This window comes from Parus major, chromosome 7 (genome assembly GCF_001522545.3).
Source record: "Parus major isolate Abel chromosome 7, Parus_major1.1, whole genome shotgun sequence".
Classification (NCBI taxonomy): domain Eukaryota; kingdom Metazoa; phylum Chordata; class Aves; order Passeriformes; family Paridae; genus Parus; species Parus major.
In genome coordinates this window covers 22,099,586-22,114,999 of record NC_031776.1, presented here as the reverse complement: position 1 = coordinate 22,114,999, position 15,414 = coordinate 22,099,586, and the positions used below count along the sequence as shown (strand labels likewise).

General features: G+C 59.9%; 1 protein-coding gene across 1 annotated transcript; it reads right to left on the bottom strand.

Moving 5' to 3' along the window:
- Positions 1–600: 600 nt before the first annotated feature.
- Positions 601–11,749, bottom strand: IHH (Indian hedgehog signaling molecule). Its single transcript, XM_015633946.2, has 3 exons — positions 11,432–11,749; positions 5,601–5,862; positions 601–2,549 (listed from the first exon to the last, which is right to left on the bottom strand). Exons 1-3 carry the CDS (start codon positions 11,732–11,734, stop codon positions 1,888–1,890), a joined length of 1,227 nt encoding a protein of 408 aa, XP_015489432.1. The 5' UTR covers positions 11,735–11,749; the 3' UTR covers positions 601–1,887.
- Positions 11,750–15,414: the final 3,665 nt, after the last annotated feature.

Sequence of the window (15,414 nt, the reverse complement as noted above, 5' to 3'; positions counted from 1 at the left end):
ACAGGCACTGAAGAGGTGAATCCAGACTGGGATGGGGAGGTATCCCTGGCAGTCCCACAGTGGCTGTCCTACTACATCCTGTCCCATTTGCCCTAGTTTCCAGGTGGCTGTAATGACAATTTGGTCCTGTAGACTGGGTCAATCCCACAGCCCCCAGTTGCCCACCTCCCCTGGGTACAGATTAACTAGTGAGACAGATGTCATCCTTCCCAGTGGAAGGCACTGGGGTGACCAAATCTTGCTCGTAGAGAAGCACATGATGCTCTCTAGCGCTGCCTGCCCCTTAGCAGTGGGTGCAGTAAGCACCCCTGATCCCTGGCTACCCTCCCTGCACCAGAATTCAGAGCTCCCACCAGGGAGACAATGGATTTATTCGGCTGTGTCCCCAACCAGGAGAGGTACATCCAGTGAAGAGACAAAAATACACCTGTCATTGGCCACACTTGCGCTCCCTCACTTCATCCTGGACAACAATCACCAGAAAAGCTGTGCTTTAAAACAATCTTTAAATAATTTCTGCTTTTTGGTTTTTTTTTTAAAAAAAAGAAATTGTCCCCCGCCCCCCACCCAGCCAAACGATTTCCCACCCCCACCCTGCATTTTCCTCTCACCCTGGACGTGCCCACACTGCCTCCCATTAATGGTACATACAAAGAGCAGATAAATAAATAAAGATGCGTGATGCTACAGGGGGGACATGGGTCACAGCCTCCCTCAGCCCCCTCCCCTCCACTTCTGTGGTGCTAGGGGAGGCTGAGGCTCTAGCTAGGATTTGGAGTGGGGGAACTGTGGCTGCAGCTCTGTTGAGACTCTCCCCAGGTCCCAGAAGTGGGTGAGCAGCAACAAATTACCCTGAGGGTTTGGGGTACTGGGGGCTTGGGGAGGTCAGGCCAGCCAGAGTCTGAAGCTTGAGGAGTTTTTTTAGCTTTGGGGAAGGGAAAGACTTTGGGCTGAGCCAGTTCAAGGCCAGATGCTGGGAAGGTTTTCTCCTCTGCCTCTTTCTTCAGGCCCCAGCAGGCTGGGGCTGCAGCCCTGACTCTTTCCACCCCTGCTCCTACCAGTGTGTCTATGCCTGGCTGGCATTTGCACCCTTCTGCTCGTGTGTCTGCCTCCACAGCCCCCCTTGCCAGCCAGAGCGCCCCATGCTGTCACAGCAGCCCCACAGGATGCCCAGATGGGTGACTCTGGTGCTGGCTTTGGGCAGAACTTGGCACCTCACTCCCTAGTATCACTCCAGTGGCACTTGTGTCACCAACTTGGAGGTCTCGTGCCAGAGCTGTGCCAGAGCCGCCCACACCTGCTTATTTTGGGTGCCCCCTGCACCTGGGCTAAGGACAAGGCACAGTCCCAGTACCTGGGTCACCCTTCTCGCAGCTGCCATGTCCCAGAGCTGAAAATAGAATTGCCTGCCTTCCCACCCAGGCTGCCTAGCAAAGGGCCCTGGGCCCCTCTCCCTAAACTTCTCCACTGGGTGCAGACATGGTGGGAGCCCCGGTGGAGCAGCCAGGGCTCTCTCCTCTTCCCCCTCCCACTCGTCTATCAGACCTCCGTCAGCTAATTCTGCACACACACACACACATTGCACACACACACACACATAGCAGCATGTGGATCCAGCTGGGGGCAGCCCCCTGTCCCGGGGGAAACCCTTCATGCCTCCCTCCTGTCCCCAGGAACAGGGGTTGAGGAGGGGGTGGTGAACATGGATGAGGCACACCATGGAGCTTTGGTGCCCCCCAACCAGGAGATGGTTGTACCCCAAGCAGGCAGAGGGCTGGAGGCAGCTCCCCATGGGCACCCAGCTTTGGGAGGGGGTACTGGCCCCCAGTGAGTCACCCTGCAGCCACCATCTCCACCAGCTGTGCTGGCTGGGGCTGTGGTGCACCCTCAGCTCTCTGCCTGGGGTATCCCCAGTGGGTGGAAGCTGTCAGGGGGCAGGATCAGCCTGCCCAGGCGGTAGAGCAGCCCTGAGTACCAGTGCACGCCATCCCCCTGCACCTCCGGCCACCCCAGCAGGCTGTGGTAGAGCCGGAGTGGCCAGAAGGCCAGCTGTGCCAGCTGTTGCTCCTTCACCAGAGCAAAGCACGAGGCCACCACGCCATCCACCACCAGTGTCCCATGGCGTGTCAGCGGGGCATAGGCTCCCACATCCCTGCGGTGCCGCACCCGCACCACTTCAGCAGGCTGCAAGCTGCCCCCCCCAGCCACCACCAGCACAAAATGTCCCGGGAGCACGAGGCTGGCAAAGATGGGACGGAAGTGGGCGGTGGGCGCCGAAGCGTTCTCTGCCACAAAGAGCAGGTGGGTGGGCGTCAGGACCAGGCGCCGGCGTGGCTCCTGTGTCTCGATGACGTGGAAGGTGGTGAGGGCACGGGGTTCCTTGTCCAGGAAAGCCAAGAAGTCACTGTAGGTGGGCCTGCCTGCCCCGTCCATTGCCAGCACTCGCTGGCCTGGGCGCAGTGCCCACAGTGGCGTCTGGGCACCGTCCTCCAGCGTTGCCAGTGCCCGCCCGGGAAAGCATCCCCCTGTCTTCGCAGCGGCTGAGTGCTCTGTGCAAGGAGAGAGAGGACAGGAGGGTTACCCATTAGCCAGACCCTCAGCACCACGTTTCCACTGTGCATAGACATCTTCCCAGTCTGCCCGGCTTTACCCACCTAGGCATAACACTGCCCTGGCATCCCCAATGTAAGCTTGTACCCTACACACCCCCGGCCACCAATCTCCCCTAGGCACCTCATCCCCCAGCCAAGATGTCACTTGAAGCGGCACCTGGGGACTCCAGCATGGTGCCAGGGTATTGGGCCTGCTGTATAGAGCCAGATCCTAAGCCCCAAAATAGGCTGGGTGAGTGGGACACAACCACAACCTGAAATGTGCAAGACACTACCAGGGGGCACCTGAAGCTTTAAAAAGCAGAGGCAGAGCCCTGAGATGGTGTCAGGCTGAGGAGCAGAGTGCCTGGTCTCACTTTGCATACCCTCACAGCATCCCTGTTCCCTGCAGTGCTGGCCCTGGGTACTGCTTGGGAGGATGATGCAAGGAACAGTGCAGGATGCAGTGCCCTTCCCCAGCACTGCAGCACCCCTCCACCCCATGTGGTTGTCCTGCTCACTTGTCCCACCTGCTCAGCCCTTCACCACCAATGTCAGCCAGCTCCTGCTTCTCTGGTTTGCAGGGAGTTGTCACAACCCATGGCCATCATCATGCAAAGGCCACCAGCCTCCTGGGTAGGGCTTCCCTAGTGATTGCCACAGGATAAAGGACCCAAACTCTCTGGGCTTGTCTCCTGGAAAGGTGGCACAAAGCTCCTACCCCTCCCCAGATGGAGGCTGCAAGCTGTCATCAGGGGCCTATTCTGGCACTTAGCAGTGGAACCTTGGCTTCCCAAGGAATGGTGGTTAGCTACCCCAGCAGTGGTGTTCCCTCAAGTCCCAGCAACTCCCATCTTAGTGTCTGTATGACACCCTCCCACCCTCTGCCAGTGGCATCTCACCTCAGGGTCCTGCTCCTAGCTCTGCACAGTTCAGTACTTGAGCTCTAAGTCCCCTCTCAGGGCCCTCTCCCAGCTCTCTCATGTAATCCCTGAATGTCCCCACCCAGATGGCACTGCCCCCATCTCTCCCCAGGTTTGGGCAGAGCCAAATCCCAGCCCCCAAGCCCATGAAGAGAGGCATCCATCTCTGGGACAGAATCCTTTTATTGCTCAGATGAGGTGCAGTGTCTGCCCTGTCCTTGCCCCGGAGGCCAGGTCCCAAATCCTGTACCCTGCATCCCCTGACAGGCAGCAGAGCCGTGGCGAGGGGTTGCAGGAGGGTGAGAGGGGTGCCTGGCAGAAGTGGATGGCATAGGTGCTGGGCACAGAGGGGTAGGTGGGTGCAGGGAAGGACCCGAGGAAACACAATACATACAGCAGGCCATGTGGCCATCCATACAAAAATAAAAGCCATTTACTAAGAGGCAGGGGCAGCCCGGCTGCCCTCTGTACGCAGTCCTGAGGGGACCAGGATGTGTACCCCACAGCCTCCACCACACAATCTTGGGTTGCCCACGGCCTGGGGGATAAATATGGGGGACCCAGAGCCCTGAGGAGCTGCTGCAGAGTGCGGGGAATATGACCAGCCTCTGGAAGCCCTTCAGGGGCTCAGGGCCCCAGTCTGCTGCTTGGGTTATGGCATCCCGCTTCAGTTGGTCGAAGGGGAGCATCCCAGGATTCAAAGCCTCTGTCTTTCTCCAGGGGCGCAGCCCCACTCCTCTGGCCAGCCTCATGGCTGTGGAGTCACGGTCCTTGCTTCGGAGCCTGGCCCCACTCCTCCTGCCAGCCCCACAGGGTGCCCCGGGGCACGGGAGTCCTGGTCCTCCGGCCACGTTTTGTCCCTCTTCTTCGGGGGCGCATCACTCCCTCTCTGCGGCGCGGTGGCCCCACTTCCATCGCCGGCCGGCGTTGTGCCCGTCCTGGCATCAGCACGGGGAGCGGGTCAGCGCGGGGGGCCCGGCTGCCGTCTGGGGGTGTCGAGCCGCTGGCTGCGGGCTAGGGCAGTAGGACAGGCACAGTGCGGTGGCAACTGAGCCCGGGGACGAGAGCCGCGGGGCGGCACAGGCACACCGGCCCCGGCCCCGCCGCGCACGGTGCGTGGCACACGGGGCCGCGGGCACGGCTGTGTTTGTGCGCGCTGGCACGGCCCTCCGTGCCTGCGTGTGCGAGGGCTGCGTGTGCGGGCACGGCCCTGGCCGCGTGTGCCAGCAGCCGCCGAGGCTGCCCCCGTGTCCACGCAAGCCCACGCACAGGCAGAGCCCGCCCCAGCCTGTGGAGACGTGGGCGCAGCACGGCCCATGCACCGCTGCATGCACGGCTGCCGCGCGCGGGTCGCTGCTGCCCTCTGCAGCCTGCAGCCGGCGGGAGCCGCGTCCCGGGCACGGCCGCTTCTCCCGGGCTGCGGCGGGGCTTGCACCCCTCGCAATCCCCTCCGGAGCACCGGCGGGGCCTGAGAGCTGCTTTCCCCCCGTCCTCCACCCCGCTGCACCGCACAGAAGGAAGAAAACACCACCAGCGACGACAGCATGCCCCGAAGCACCGGCCAGCTCTGCTCCCCTCTGCAGATGGGGCTGCACAGCCAAGAGCTGATCCCGGGCCTGTCCCTGTCTGGATGTCCCTGACCCCATGCCCGGCTAGGCAGGGATGGACAGATGCTGCTACGACAGCAGAAGCTCAAAAGCAGCCAGCAGTGGAGCAGGGCAGGTCTGGATGAGGCTGAGCATGGGCACTAAGGGACTGCAAGGGCAGGGGAGACAGGTGTGATGGACATACTGGTGGGGCAGGCTGGGGGGGAAAGGGATGTGGGCTGAGAAAAGGAGCAGGTTAGAGAGACTGGGTCAAGATGTAGTCTATGGGAACCAGATGGGGAATTTGCCCCATTGTACTGGCTGGCCACAAGTGTGTGACTCACTCCCCACCTGACTGTCTGCCCCAGATAGGGAAATCAGGATGAAAGAGCTGGCACCCCCTGCAGGAGCACCCCACTCAGCCAGCCAGACTCCCCAGCTATTTTGCAAGAGAGGGTCTGGCCCCCAGCTCTGCTCACCGCCCCCCACCCCAGACCCACCTGACTTGACAGAGCAGTGGATGTGTGCCTTGGACTCGTAGTAGACCCAGTCGAAGCCAGCCTCCACAGCCAGGCGAGCCAGCATGCCATACTTGTTGCGGTCCCTGTCCGAGGTTGTGATGTCCACAGCTCTGCCCTCATAATGTAGCGACTCTTCTGAGTGGTGCCCATCCTCATCCCAGCCCTCTGTCACTCTCAGCTTCACCCCTGGCCACTGGTTCATGACAGAGATGGCCAGGGAGTTCAAGCGGTCCTTGCAGCGCTGTAGGACAGAGGGACAGAGTCAGAAAAAGTTTTTTGGAGAGAGGAATTAGCTGCCTGGTTGGCAGGCTGCATCCCACCGTGCTTCCATCAAGCCTCCTTGGGCCCTCAGGTCCTTGGGGGCTGGTCCAGCAGAGGAAAATCTGAGAACATGAGTCTACCCCATGCTCTCCAAAATGCAGAGCCTGATACTCCACCATTGGGCAGAGGAGCGTGCACTCAACAGGGCTCCCTTCTCCCCTACTCTCTCCCCTAATTCCAGGCTCATTTGAGAGCCTGGGCTGGGCTGAAACGCCCTCTCTGCTCACCAGATACCTGTCCTGTGCTAACTGTAGCACATCAGTTCCCATCTGACAGGAGGAGGATACAGGAGCTTCAATCCTGCTGCTTCCTGGCTGGGAGGAGGTCCCAGGGACCCTAGGGCTGTCTCCAGGCACAAATGAAACAACCTGCCCAGTCCTCAACAAGCTCTGCTTGGTATGGCTCAAGTCCTGTGTAACAAAGACACAGCACTGGGCAGCCTCATCGCTTTAGCCGGCCTCTTGTCCTATGGGAAATGTCAAAACTGCCCAAGAGCTCGGTTGGGCTGGAAGAGAAAGAATGTAGAGTGAAGCTCTCCGTGCCATAAGGGCTGAAAATCCTGGGCTAAGGAGCAGCAGCAGATCTTAAAAGCCCCAGACCTCGTGGCCACAGAGGTCACGCATGGAAATAGGTGCCCATGGCAGTTCTCCCCAGCAAGCAGAGGGATGCCAGCCCCAAATGCCTGTTTTGCAGTCCTCCCAGCCTTATGCTGCCCTGCCCCACATCCCCCAGTCACAGCTGAAGGTCAGTGAAAGACCAAAACTCTGCGTGCTTGACTTGCAGAAGTACAACCCCAGCTTCTGATCCCTTGCCCTGCTCCTAAAGGAATGGAGGAGAGATAGAAAAGGTGCAGGAAAAGGAAAATGGGAGCTTCTGCAGAAAACCAGGTGAATGGGCTGGGACTGCGCAGCCCAGAAAGGAGATTCTGTGAGGTCCTCAGGAATCATAGAATTGAGTGAGTTGGAAGGGACCCATAGTATCAAACTCCTGGCCCTGCACAGCACACTCTAAGAATCACATCAAGGGAAACTGTGTATAAAACTTAAGTCAATTTAAAAGAGATAAGCTGAGACTGGGGTGTTTTTACACCGGCTCCAAAGGCTGAGGTTTGCAGCTGGTTCTGAGGCATCCAGCTGGATTAAGAGTCCCATTGCTTGCTGGGTGGGAGAACTCTGCCTCCAGTTCTCCTTTCACTGCCATTCCCCAGGAAACAAGGGCTACCATAAAATCAAGGCAGAGGACAGAGCATTCATGGTCATGCACAAAGCCAGTCCTGGGAAGCATTAAATGAAATGACTGGCCAGCAGCTTAAAAAACAGCCACTGCTGGTGGTGTTTTTGCACAATGCCCAATGTAGGCATTTTTGCATGATGCTCAGTACTGGAGTTCCCCACCATAGTATGTCGTGGGTCTTGAGACACAGCAAGCATGAGCCAGTGCTTTAAAACCTGATGCTGGCTACATCCCCAGGCTCAGAAATGCCCCAACACTGCTTCAGCAGTGCAGGGACCAAAAATGTGGGTCCTCACCCTATCCCCAAACACCTGTTCCCATCCTAGGAAGGTGGGTGCTGCTGCTCTTGAGGAAACCTCTCTCACTTGGCAGGGTCCAGGCCCTGGGAAGGGCAGTGCCAGGCAGGCCTTTGCCCCACATGAGGTCTGCCGTCATCCCACAGCTCCCTGGGCGTGGGGAGATAAGCCAGGAAGCTGCTGGACAAACAATTTGCTAGGTGAGGGGAGGAGGAATAGGGAGGAGAGTGACTTTTGTCCCCGTCCAGCACCACCATGGTGCCACTTGGCACATGCTCTTGGCTGCTCCCGAGGTCCCCAGCCCCACCGGGACCCTGCAGGAAGGGAGTTCAGCACTGGAAGCAAGGAAGGAATCCCTGAAACCCCCTTGCATCCCCCAGCCATCACTCCAGGCATTCCCTTGCCACTACCATGCCAGCACCCCGCTCTGGGAGCCCCTCCGGCCCTCACTGCCGGCTGTTCTGTCCTCCAGGGGCACCCTGCACGCACAAAAACAGCGAGACTGTTCAAGCCTTTTCCCGCAGGCAGGCAGAGCGTCGGGCACAGGCCTGGAGCAGCCTGTCCCGGCTCTGCCGGTGCCATCGGTGGCCAGCAGGTGTCAGAGCGCGGGAGGGGACCAGCAGAGAGCGGGTACCGATGGGTAAGGACCAGGCAGGCATAGGCAGGTCGGGAGGGAAGCAGGTACTAACGGGTGGGGAGCTGGTGAGCAGGGCAGCAGCGAACAGGGAACAACCATGGATCGTCAGGGAAGAAGCAACAGTGAGGAGGAAACAGGCAGGGATGAGCAAAAATAAATGGGGATCAAGCAGTGATAGGCAAGGCTGAGCAGGCAGGGATGCACAGGGAGCAGGCACAGGAGACAGAGAAAAGACAACAAAGGACAGGGATGGACAGGGATGGACAGGGATGGGTAAGGAGCAGACACCAGTGGTCAGGGAGCACACATGAGCTGCAGGAAGTAGGTAGGGATGGGCACTGTCTGCCCAGGGGCTCTACTGCCTGCACAAGCAGTCAGCAGGGACCAGAAAACTCATAAACATGGGCTGTCCACGGGGTATGTGTTTGATGGGGATTGCAGGGAGGGCACAGCTTGTCCCTGTAGTGGTGCAGATGACCGGACACCCCCAGTTCACATGCAGAATGGGGCCTCATATGAACACACTAAGTTGGTGGCTCTGCTGTCCCGTGCACCTCATGGTGAAGATCATAGGAAGGTTGAGCTGGGCTGAGCAAAGAAGTTCTACCCACCTTCTGCCCAACCTTTGCATCTCCCTTTTTGTGTCCATATGGGGGACAAAACTATGTCCTGTGGGGCAAGCCAAACCACTTTAGGGAAGGCAGCAGGGCACAGGTCCAAGAGGGGGTGCAGTCAGCAGGGACCCCAGGGTCATGTCGGGGAAGTATGAAAGACACTCAGGTGTGACCACAGTCTCAACAGAGCTGTCATGAATAGAGTGTGCTTGGCCACAGCTACTCCCATGTCCAGAGCCTGGCCAGGAGAAGAGGGCTCTTACTAGCATCTCCTCCTGCCTTGAGGTTTCCTCCAAAGGAAGCCAAAAGTCCTACCCCAAGGTCTTCATGAGAAATTCCTCACCACTGCAAGGATGGTCTCCGTGTCAGTTGGACAAGTAGTGGATGCAAGGAATGATGGTTGGGGTAGGGAGAGGCTGGGTTTGGGACTCCATGGGGGCAGGGGACCCACGGCATTCCTGGGCCAGGCTGCTGGGGAGAGGTGAGGCGGGTTCTGCCTCCAGCCTTATCTCAGCACCTCCGAGTGGGACCAGTGAGAGCAAACACACTGGAATTCTTGAGGAAGATGAAACGATAAAGGAAAGGCAGGTAGAGAGCAGCACAACCCACTCCTCTAAGCAGGCGACATCTTCCGGCTGCCTGGGACACCCAGACCCTTGGACTTGGGGAAAGAAAACAGGTTTGAAGTGAGTCAACAGCAGTAAAAGCCAGTGCTCTGGGGGAAGGGACAAGGAGTTGGGTCAATGGCCTTTCCCAACTCATAGCAACATAGGACATGGTGCCAGAGCTAGAGTTCCCATATCTGGGGGGATCTCCCACAGCCAGGTGCCACAGGACAGTCCCAGAGGGCTGTGGGATGGCATCAAGCTACTAGAAATCATGCCATCTCCATAGCAAGAGGAACAATTCCTTGCAGAGCCGCCCAAGGCAGGGTGGTACCCATCTGTGCATGGATGTGTGGTAGCCAGGGACCCTGCTGGAGTAAGAACCCTCATTTGTGCAGTCCAAGAAGACCAGGATGCTTCTAGGTGCTTTGCCAACAAGGCAGTGGTATGGCATGAAATGTTAGGCTGACATGTGGGACACAGAGATCTCCCTCTCCCAGGTGTGCTGAGGGGCACTGGCTGGGTTACAGAAGGTGGCGGGAGCAATCTCAGCAGAAAACACAGCAAGAAGCTCTCTCCTGTCTCAAACTATGTCATCCACTTCCCCAGTGTAAGGACCAGAGGAACTGACTGCTTCCTCAAATATCCCTGAAGCTGTTCCCCAGGGGAGGCAGGTTACAGCCCAGCCCTAGAGCTCCAGTCACCCACAGCCACAACTTGTGCAAGCTTGCTGCCTTGCAGGGGATCCCAGTCCCTCTGCTACAGTCCCCAGCCCAAAAACCAACCTGGACTATGGTCCCTGCCCTAAGGGACTTGCTCTCAGGACACACGGGGTTGCAGAGCTGTCAAGTACCCAAGAAGCTTCTCCTCCCAGTCTTAGGAACACCTTGGTCAGAAACTAGGGCCTTGTCCAGTGCCTACCATCGAAGCCACTCATGTTTACCCACCTGCCAGCCCCTAACCAGGGGTGCAGTGGTCAGAAGGGCAGCCCCAGCTCCCCTCTGCTTCCCCCAGCAGCTCGTTCAGGCTGTAACCCTGCTAAGGCTGGTGGCCAGGTTTCTTAGCAAGGCCGTGCGGCTCCTTATCTGCATTCCTGAAACCCTCAGGCATTCTCCTGGCAATATTAAAACACAGAGTAACCTTCGTCCAGCATCACCCCCCCTCCTCTGCTGTCGTCTGCACCGTCCACCCCCCCATCCTTCCTTCTGGCCCAGGGCACTTGTAAGCTGACTGCAACAGGGCATTTGCAGTAACAGGTTGTCCCCAGCTCCGAGCACAGCAAGCAGCTCCCACTGAGCACCCTTCATCATCCCACACGAGATGTGCAGGAAGAGGGGGCACTGAGGGTTTCAGTGTCACAGTGGGGACAAGGTCAGCAAGAGCACTCCTGGAGCCTACTCTCCTCCCTGCAAGCACTCCCGACTCTGGTCTGTCCCTTGGATCCAACGGGCAGGCTGCCTGCTCTGCCAGTGGGCAGGCAGAGTAGAGGGGCAAGAGCAGGATGGCTGCATGGAGCAGGGTGCTGCCTGAGCAGGGAACAGCGCGGCACAGCCCTGCCGGATTGAGGGGATGTGGGAGGATGCTGCCGGATCGCGGGCATTGTGGAACAGCCCTGGGGCACTAGGGCCGGCTGCTGCCAGCTTGGAGGGCAGAGTTATGCCTGCATGGGGGTCAGTGGGACAAGAGTTGAGGGGCAGCAACGCAGGACGCTGCCAGCTCGGGAGTCACAAGGGCGTTCTTCGGGGTGCAGCCAGACACGGGTGCCACAGGCTCCGAGGAGCAGCAGGGCAGGGTGCTGACATCTCGGGGAGCAAGGTGCCGCCGGTTCCGGGAGCAGGGTGCTGCCGTCCCAAGGCGCAGCGTGCTGTCCGACGCGCACAGCGCAGCCGAAGGGACAGAGCTTTGCAGCGCCCGACGAAAGGAGATGCACTCGCCGCACGCCGGCAGCCCGGACCCGTCACCGGGATGCCCGGGGCAGGACGGGGAAGCCGCAGCGCGGGGCCCACACGGTCCCCGGAGAGTGGCAAGCAGGGCGCTCCGGGGCAGCCCCGGTACCCGCAGATGCCCGGCGCGGGGGTAGAACCGGGCGGCAGCGGTGCCGTACCTGGGTCATGAGCCGGTCGGCGCCAGTGTTCTCCTCGTCCTTGAAGATGATGTCGGGGTTGTAGTTGGGCGTCAGCTCCTTGAAGCGCTCCGAGTTACGCGCGATCTTGCCTTCGTAGCGGCCGCTAGCCCCCAGCGTCTTCTCGGGGACGTTGGGGCTGAACTGCTTGTAGGCGAGCGGGATGAGCTTGCGGGGCGGGCGGCGGCGGCTGCCCACCACCCTGCCCGGCCCGCAGCCGCGCACGGCCGGCGCCAGCAGCAGCGCGCACCCGCTCAGCAGCAGCAGCAGCCGCGCCGGCTTCATGGCGCGCCCGGCAGCCCCGGGGCGGCCCGGGGCACCGCTGGCTCCGGGGTCCCCACTAGGCTCTGCCGCCGCTCCCGCCGCCCGGCCCGGGGCTCCCCATGCGGCGCGCAGCCGGCGGGCAGGTGCCGGTGCCGGTGCCGGCGGGGCGCGGCGGCTGCCCGGCGCGGGTGCGCTCCGGCTGCCCGGTGCGGCGAGCTGGCGTCGGCCCGCTCTGAGCTGCCGTGGCCCGGCGGCGGCAATAAATAGCGAAGGGCCGTTTGTTTTGGCAGGCGAGCGGCCGCTTGCGGGGCGCGGGGCGCGGGGCTCGGCGCTGCCGGAGCCCTCCGCGGTTTGCGCCTCGGCGGTCAGCGCGGCGAGGCTGGAGCCGGAGCCGGAGCCGCCGCTGCCTCCGCTCCCCGGGCAGGAGTGAGAGGGGAAATTGAAGAGATCCGGGACCGGGAACCGCCAGGACCGCACCCTGCCCGTGTCCCAGCCTCCCAGCGCCCTCCCTCTCTCGCCTCCTCCCCGTGGAACCTGCCCCGGGCCGCCCGCAGCCTCCTCCCCCCTGCCGAGCCCCGCAGCCCACCCCGCCGGGGGTGCCCGCCGCCACCTGCCCCCCGGGGCAGCCCCGCCGCCGCCCCAAGGCGCGCTCGGGCCGCCGCACACCCCTCGCCCCCCTTGGCGGGGCGTCCTGCGGGGGCTCCCTCGCGGCCGAGTGGGCGCGGGGTGGCACCCCCGGGGCTCCGGCCCCCGCCGCGCCGCCTGCTCGCCAGGGGCCCGGGCCTGCGGGCGGGGATCAAACAGAGCAGGGAGGCAGCTGGTTGAAATTTAACCACAATATTCTCGCTCCCCATTGTTTCCAGGGAGGCCCGATATTTCCACAACAGGATTATGGCATCTGATTAACTCGCTGAGACAACAATGAGGGGCTGGGATGGGCTTCCCCTTCTAGCTGCCAAAAGGGGAAAGTAAATATAACACCCTGATTTCAGGAGCGAGGGTTTGAAGGCCCCCCCCCCGGTTCTCCACCAGCTGTGTGCCGGGGAGGGGTCCTGCACAGGTCCACTTGCACACTCTCTGGTTCCCTAGGATCTTCCCAGGTGAGGCAGTGCCTTGGGATGCCCACACACACACAAACTCTCTCAGGGATGTTCCCACACCGGCTCTTCCCTGAGTGCAGGGCACAGGTCACTCATAGGGATACATAGTGGCCACGTTGGAATAGCACTGTAAGATATCTAGCTCTGGCTGCAGGGCTTTACTGCTCTCAGCTGACCAAGCAACCTGGGCAGGAAGGATGCAGGCTGGGGAGCCAGCATCAGCCACAGACTTGGGATGCTGCTATCTAATGCCTCTGGTAGACCATTTCCTTTGCAGGAGCTGCAAGCAAAGTGCAACTGGCCAGAGGTTTCTCCATCAGATTTCCATACTCAGTAGACATGGTCCATCAGGTTTTTGTACTGGTTTTCATACTGCATACCCAAAACCAGTGCCCAAAGCCTCTGTGAAGACCTGCCACTGAGCAGGATGGTGAGATGCAGTTGTCCCACTGCTCCTGTACATGATGGAGCTAGGGAGTCTCACCAGCAGCCCCAGGCCACCCCACTTCTACACTTCTTTGGTTGATCCTTCCATTGGAGCCTCCTAAGGGCATCATCAGAGAGAGCACAGGGGATGTACCACAGCACCATTCTCCACCCCTGTCCCTGGCTTCTTCAGGGACGCAGAAGGGACACAACTTTCTGTGCATCACTAGCCCAGGAAAATTAGACCCTATGGACCCTGGACTAGATTCACAGGATCCTCCAGGGTGGTTTGTACTCCCAAGAAAAGGAGCCTAGCTTCCCACTTTGAGCATCACAAGACTGTGAAGCAGGATGATGTAGGATAGCACTGCATCTGGAGGCTGCAGCACTTCCCCAGGGAGAAGTTCCCTATGAATGCCAATGTTACAAACCCAGACCTCCAAATAACCTCTGCAGCCTGCCAGCTGCAGTGTGTGTGGCACAAGCCGCAGTCCCCTTCCCAGCAGGTCCAGGCTCACAGTAAGCAGCCTAGCCCTGCCCTTGCTGGTAATAGTATTCATGTCCCATGGAGGCCCAGGTTAGACCACAGGGCGTTAGGTATGCTGGTGACAGCAACTCCTGCCCATGCAGGGGCCGTGGCACTGTGCATTGGTTCTGGCCACAGCAAGCAGTGACAGTGCCCTGTTGCTGGGTGCAGAGTCCACCACCTCTCCATGCAGCATTCCCAGCGTCAGCCAGTTCTCCTGCCGGGCAAAGCCTGCGGGCACATAGGGCTGAGCGGGACAGGGGTATCAGGCACAATAAGGGAGCCAAGCTGAGTGTATGGGGAGGCAGCTGCAGGCTGAGACTGCATTAGGATAACTAGTGTTTGAGGGAGAAGATCTGCCTCGGGAAGGCGACTGATGGGAAGAGACCCTTGCTGCTACAGTGGAGGTGGGAGAGCTGCAACATCTGTCCCTGTATCACATGGCATTTCCCTCAACACTCTCTCGCTCTCAGGCACCACCGGGGCTCCTGACCTGCACTCCAGGACACACTGCTCCTGCCTGCCTTCCAATAGGGCACCAGCGCCTCTTTCCTCTGCCCTCGGGCTCTCCCCACCACCACATCCCACTGTCCCTGCCCCGAGCGGTAGCGCAGCATCCCGCACACCCCTTGCTGGGCTCCCAGGGCTGCCCGGAGCTGGGCGCTGCGCAGGGTGAACGGGCGGCGGAGCCGAGCCAGGCAGTCTAGGTGGTGCTATTTCTCTATTTTTGCAATGGACGGGTTTGGGATTTTCCTCTCCCTATTCGCTGCCTTGGTCGTCTTCTTCTCTCTCTCTCTCTCTCTCCCTCTCTCTCTCTCTTTTTTTTTTTCTTTTCCTTTTCTAAAAATACTTGACAGCGATTGAAAGGTCCCTTTAATCGAGGCCACAGAGCCCTTATTAAGGGCACGGGTCGGGGTGCTGGGCCGTGCCCAGCATAACGGCTTCATTAAACCCTGCGAAAACTAATATTTATGGAATCAAATTTATGGAGGCCGAGGCCGAACTTGTGGCCTTTAATGTGTGTCGGGAGCTCAAATCCAGCTGGCTCCAGGGAGGAGGGGGTGGGGACAGTGAAGGAGACCCCAGCAGGACAGGATGGGACAATGTGTAGTGACATTCCCTGGAGCTGGCGACAGCCTGGGCCAGGAAGGAACCAGTGACCCCAAGCTAGAGTCCTGAGGGCCAGGGTCCCTGCGGTTCCCTGGGGGACATTGGCAAAGCTCTTTTTCCTACTGCCTTCACTCCCCTGCTTTTATTTATCCCCTATCCATCCTCCTGCATCCCCACCTCCCCTTGCCTTCGGAGAGGGGTGAATGGAACAGAATCTGTCCCTGCTGCAGGTCTTCACGGCTGCTGGACACTCCAGAGACTTTGCAGCAGAACAGGGCTCAAGAACAACATCTCTGCAGCATCCCTGGGACTGGCTTCCCTGAGCTGAGTACCCCAGGGAGAAGCAGAGACACAGTAATTCACAGGAATGACCCAGGGGTGCAGGTGCTGGCTTGCACCACCCACTCCTCCCCTATAGAGTACACCAGCCACTGGCACAGCCAGGTTGGGATTGTTTCAGCCCTGCCTCTCCCTGTGATGTCTCCCCAGACCCAAAGGGGATAGACAAGCCAGATGCCCTCACTGGGGTGATAAGCACT

Excerpts from the sequence above, each read along its gene's own strand:
- IHH (XM_015633946.2), bottom strand. The coding sequence starts at position 11,734 with ATGAAGCCGGCGCGGCTGCTGCTGCTGCTGAGCGGGTGCGCGCTGCTG. Across the intron at positions 5,863-11,431 it reads CCGACCGGCTCATGACCCAG|CGCTGCAAGGACCGCTTGAA; the intron begins GTACGGCACCGC and ends TCTGTCCTACAG. Across the intron at positions 2,550-5,600 it reads CCACTGCTCTGTCAAGTCAG|AGCACTCAGCCGCTGCGAAG; the intron begins GTGGGTCTGGGG and ends CTCCTTGCACAG.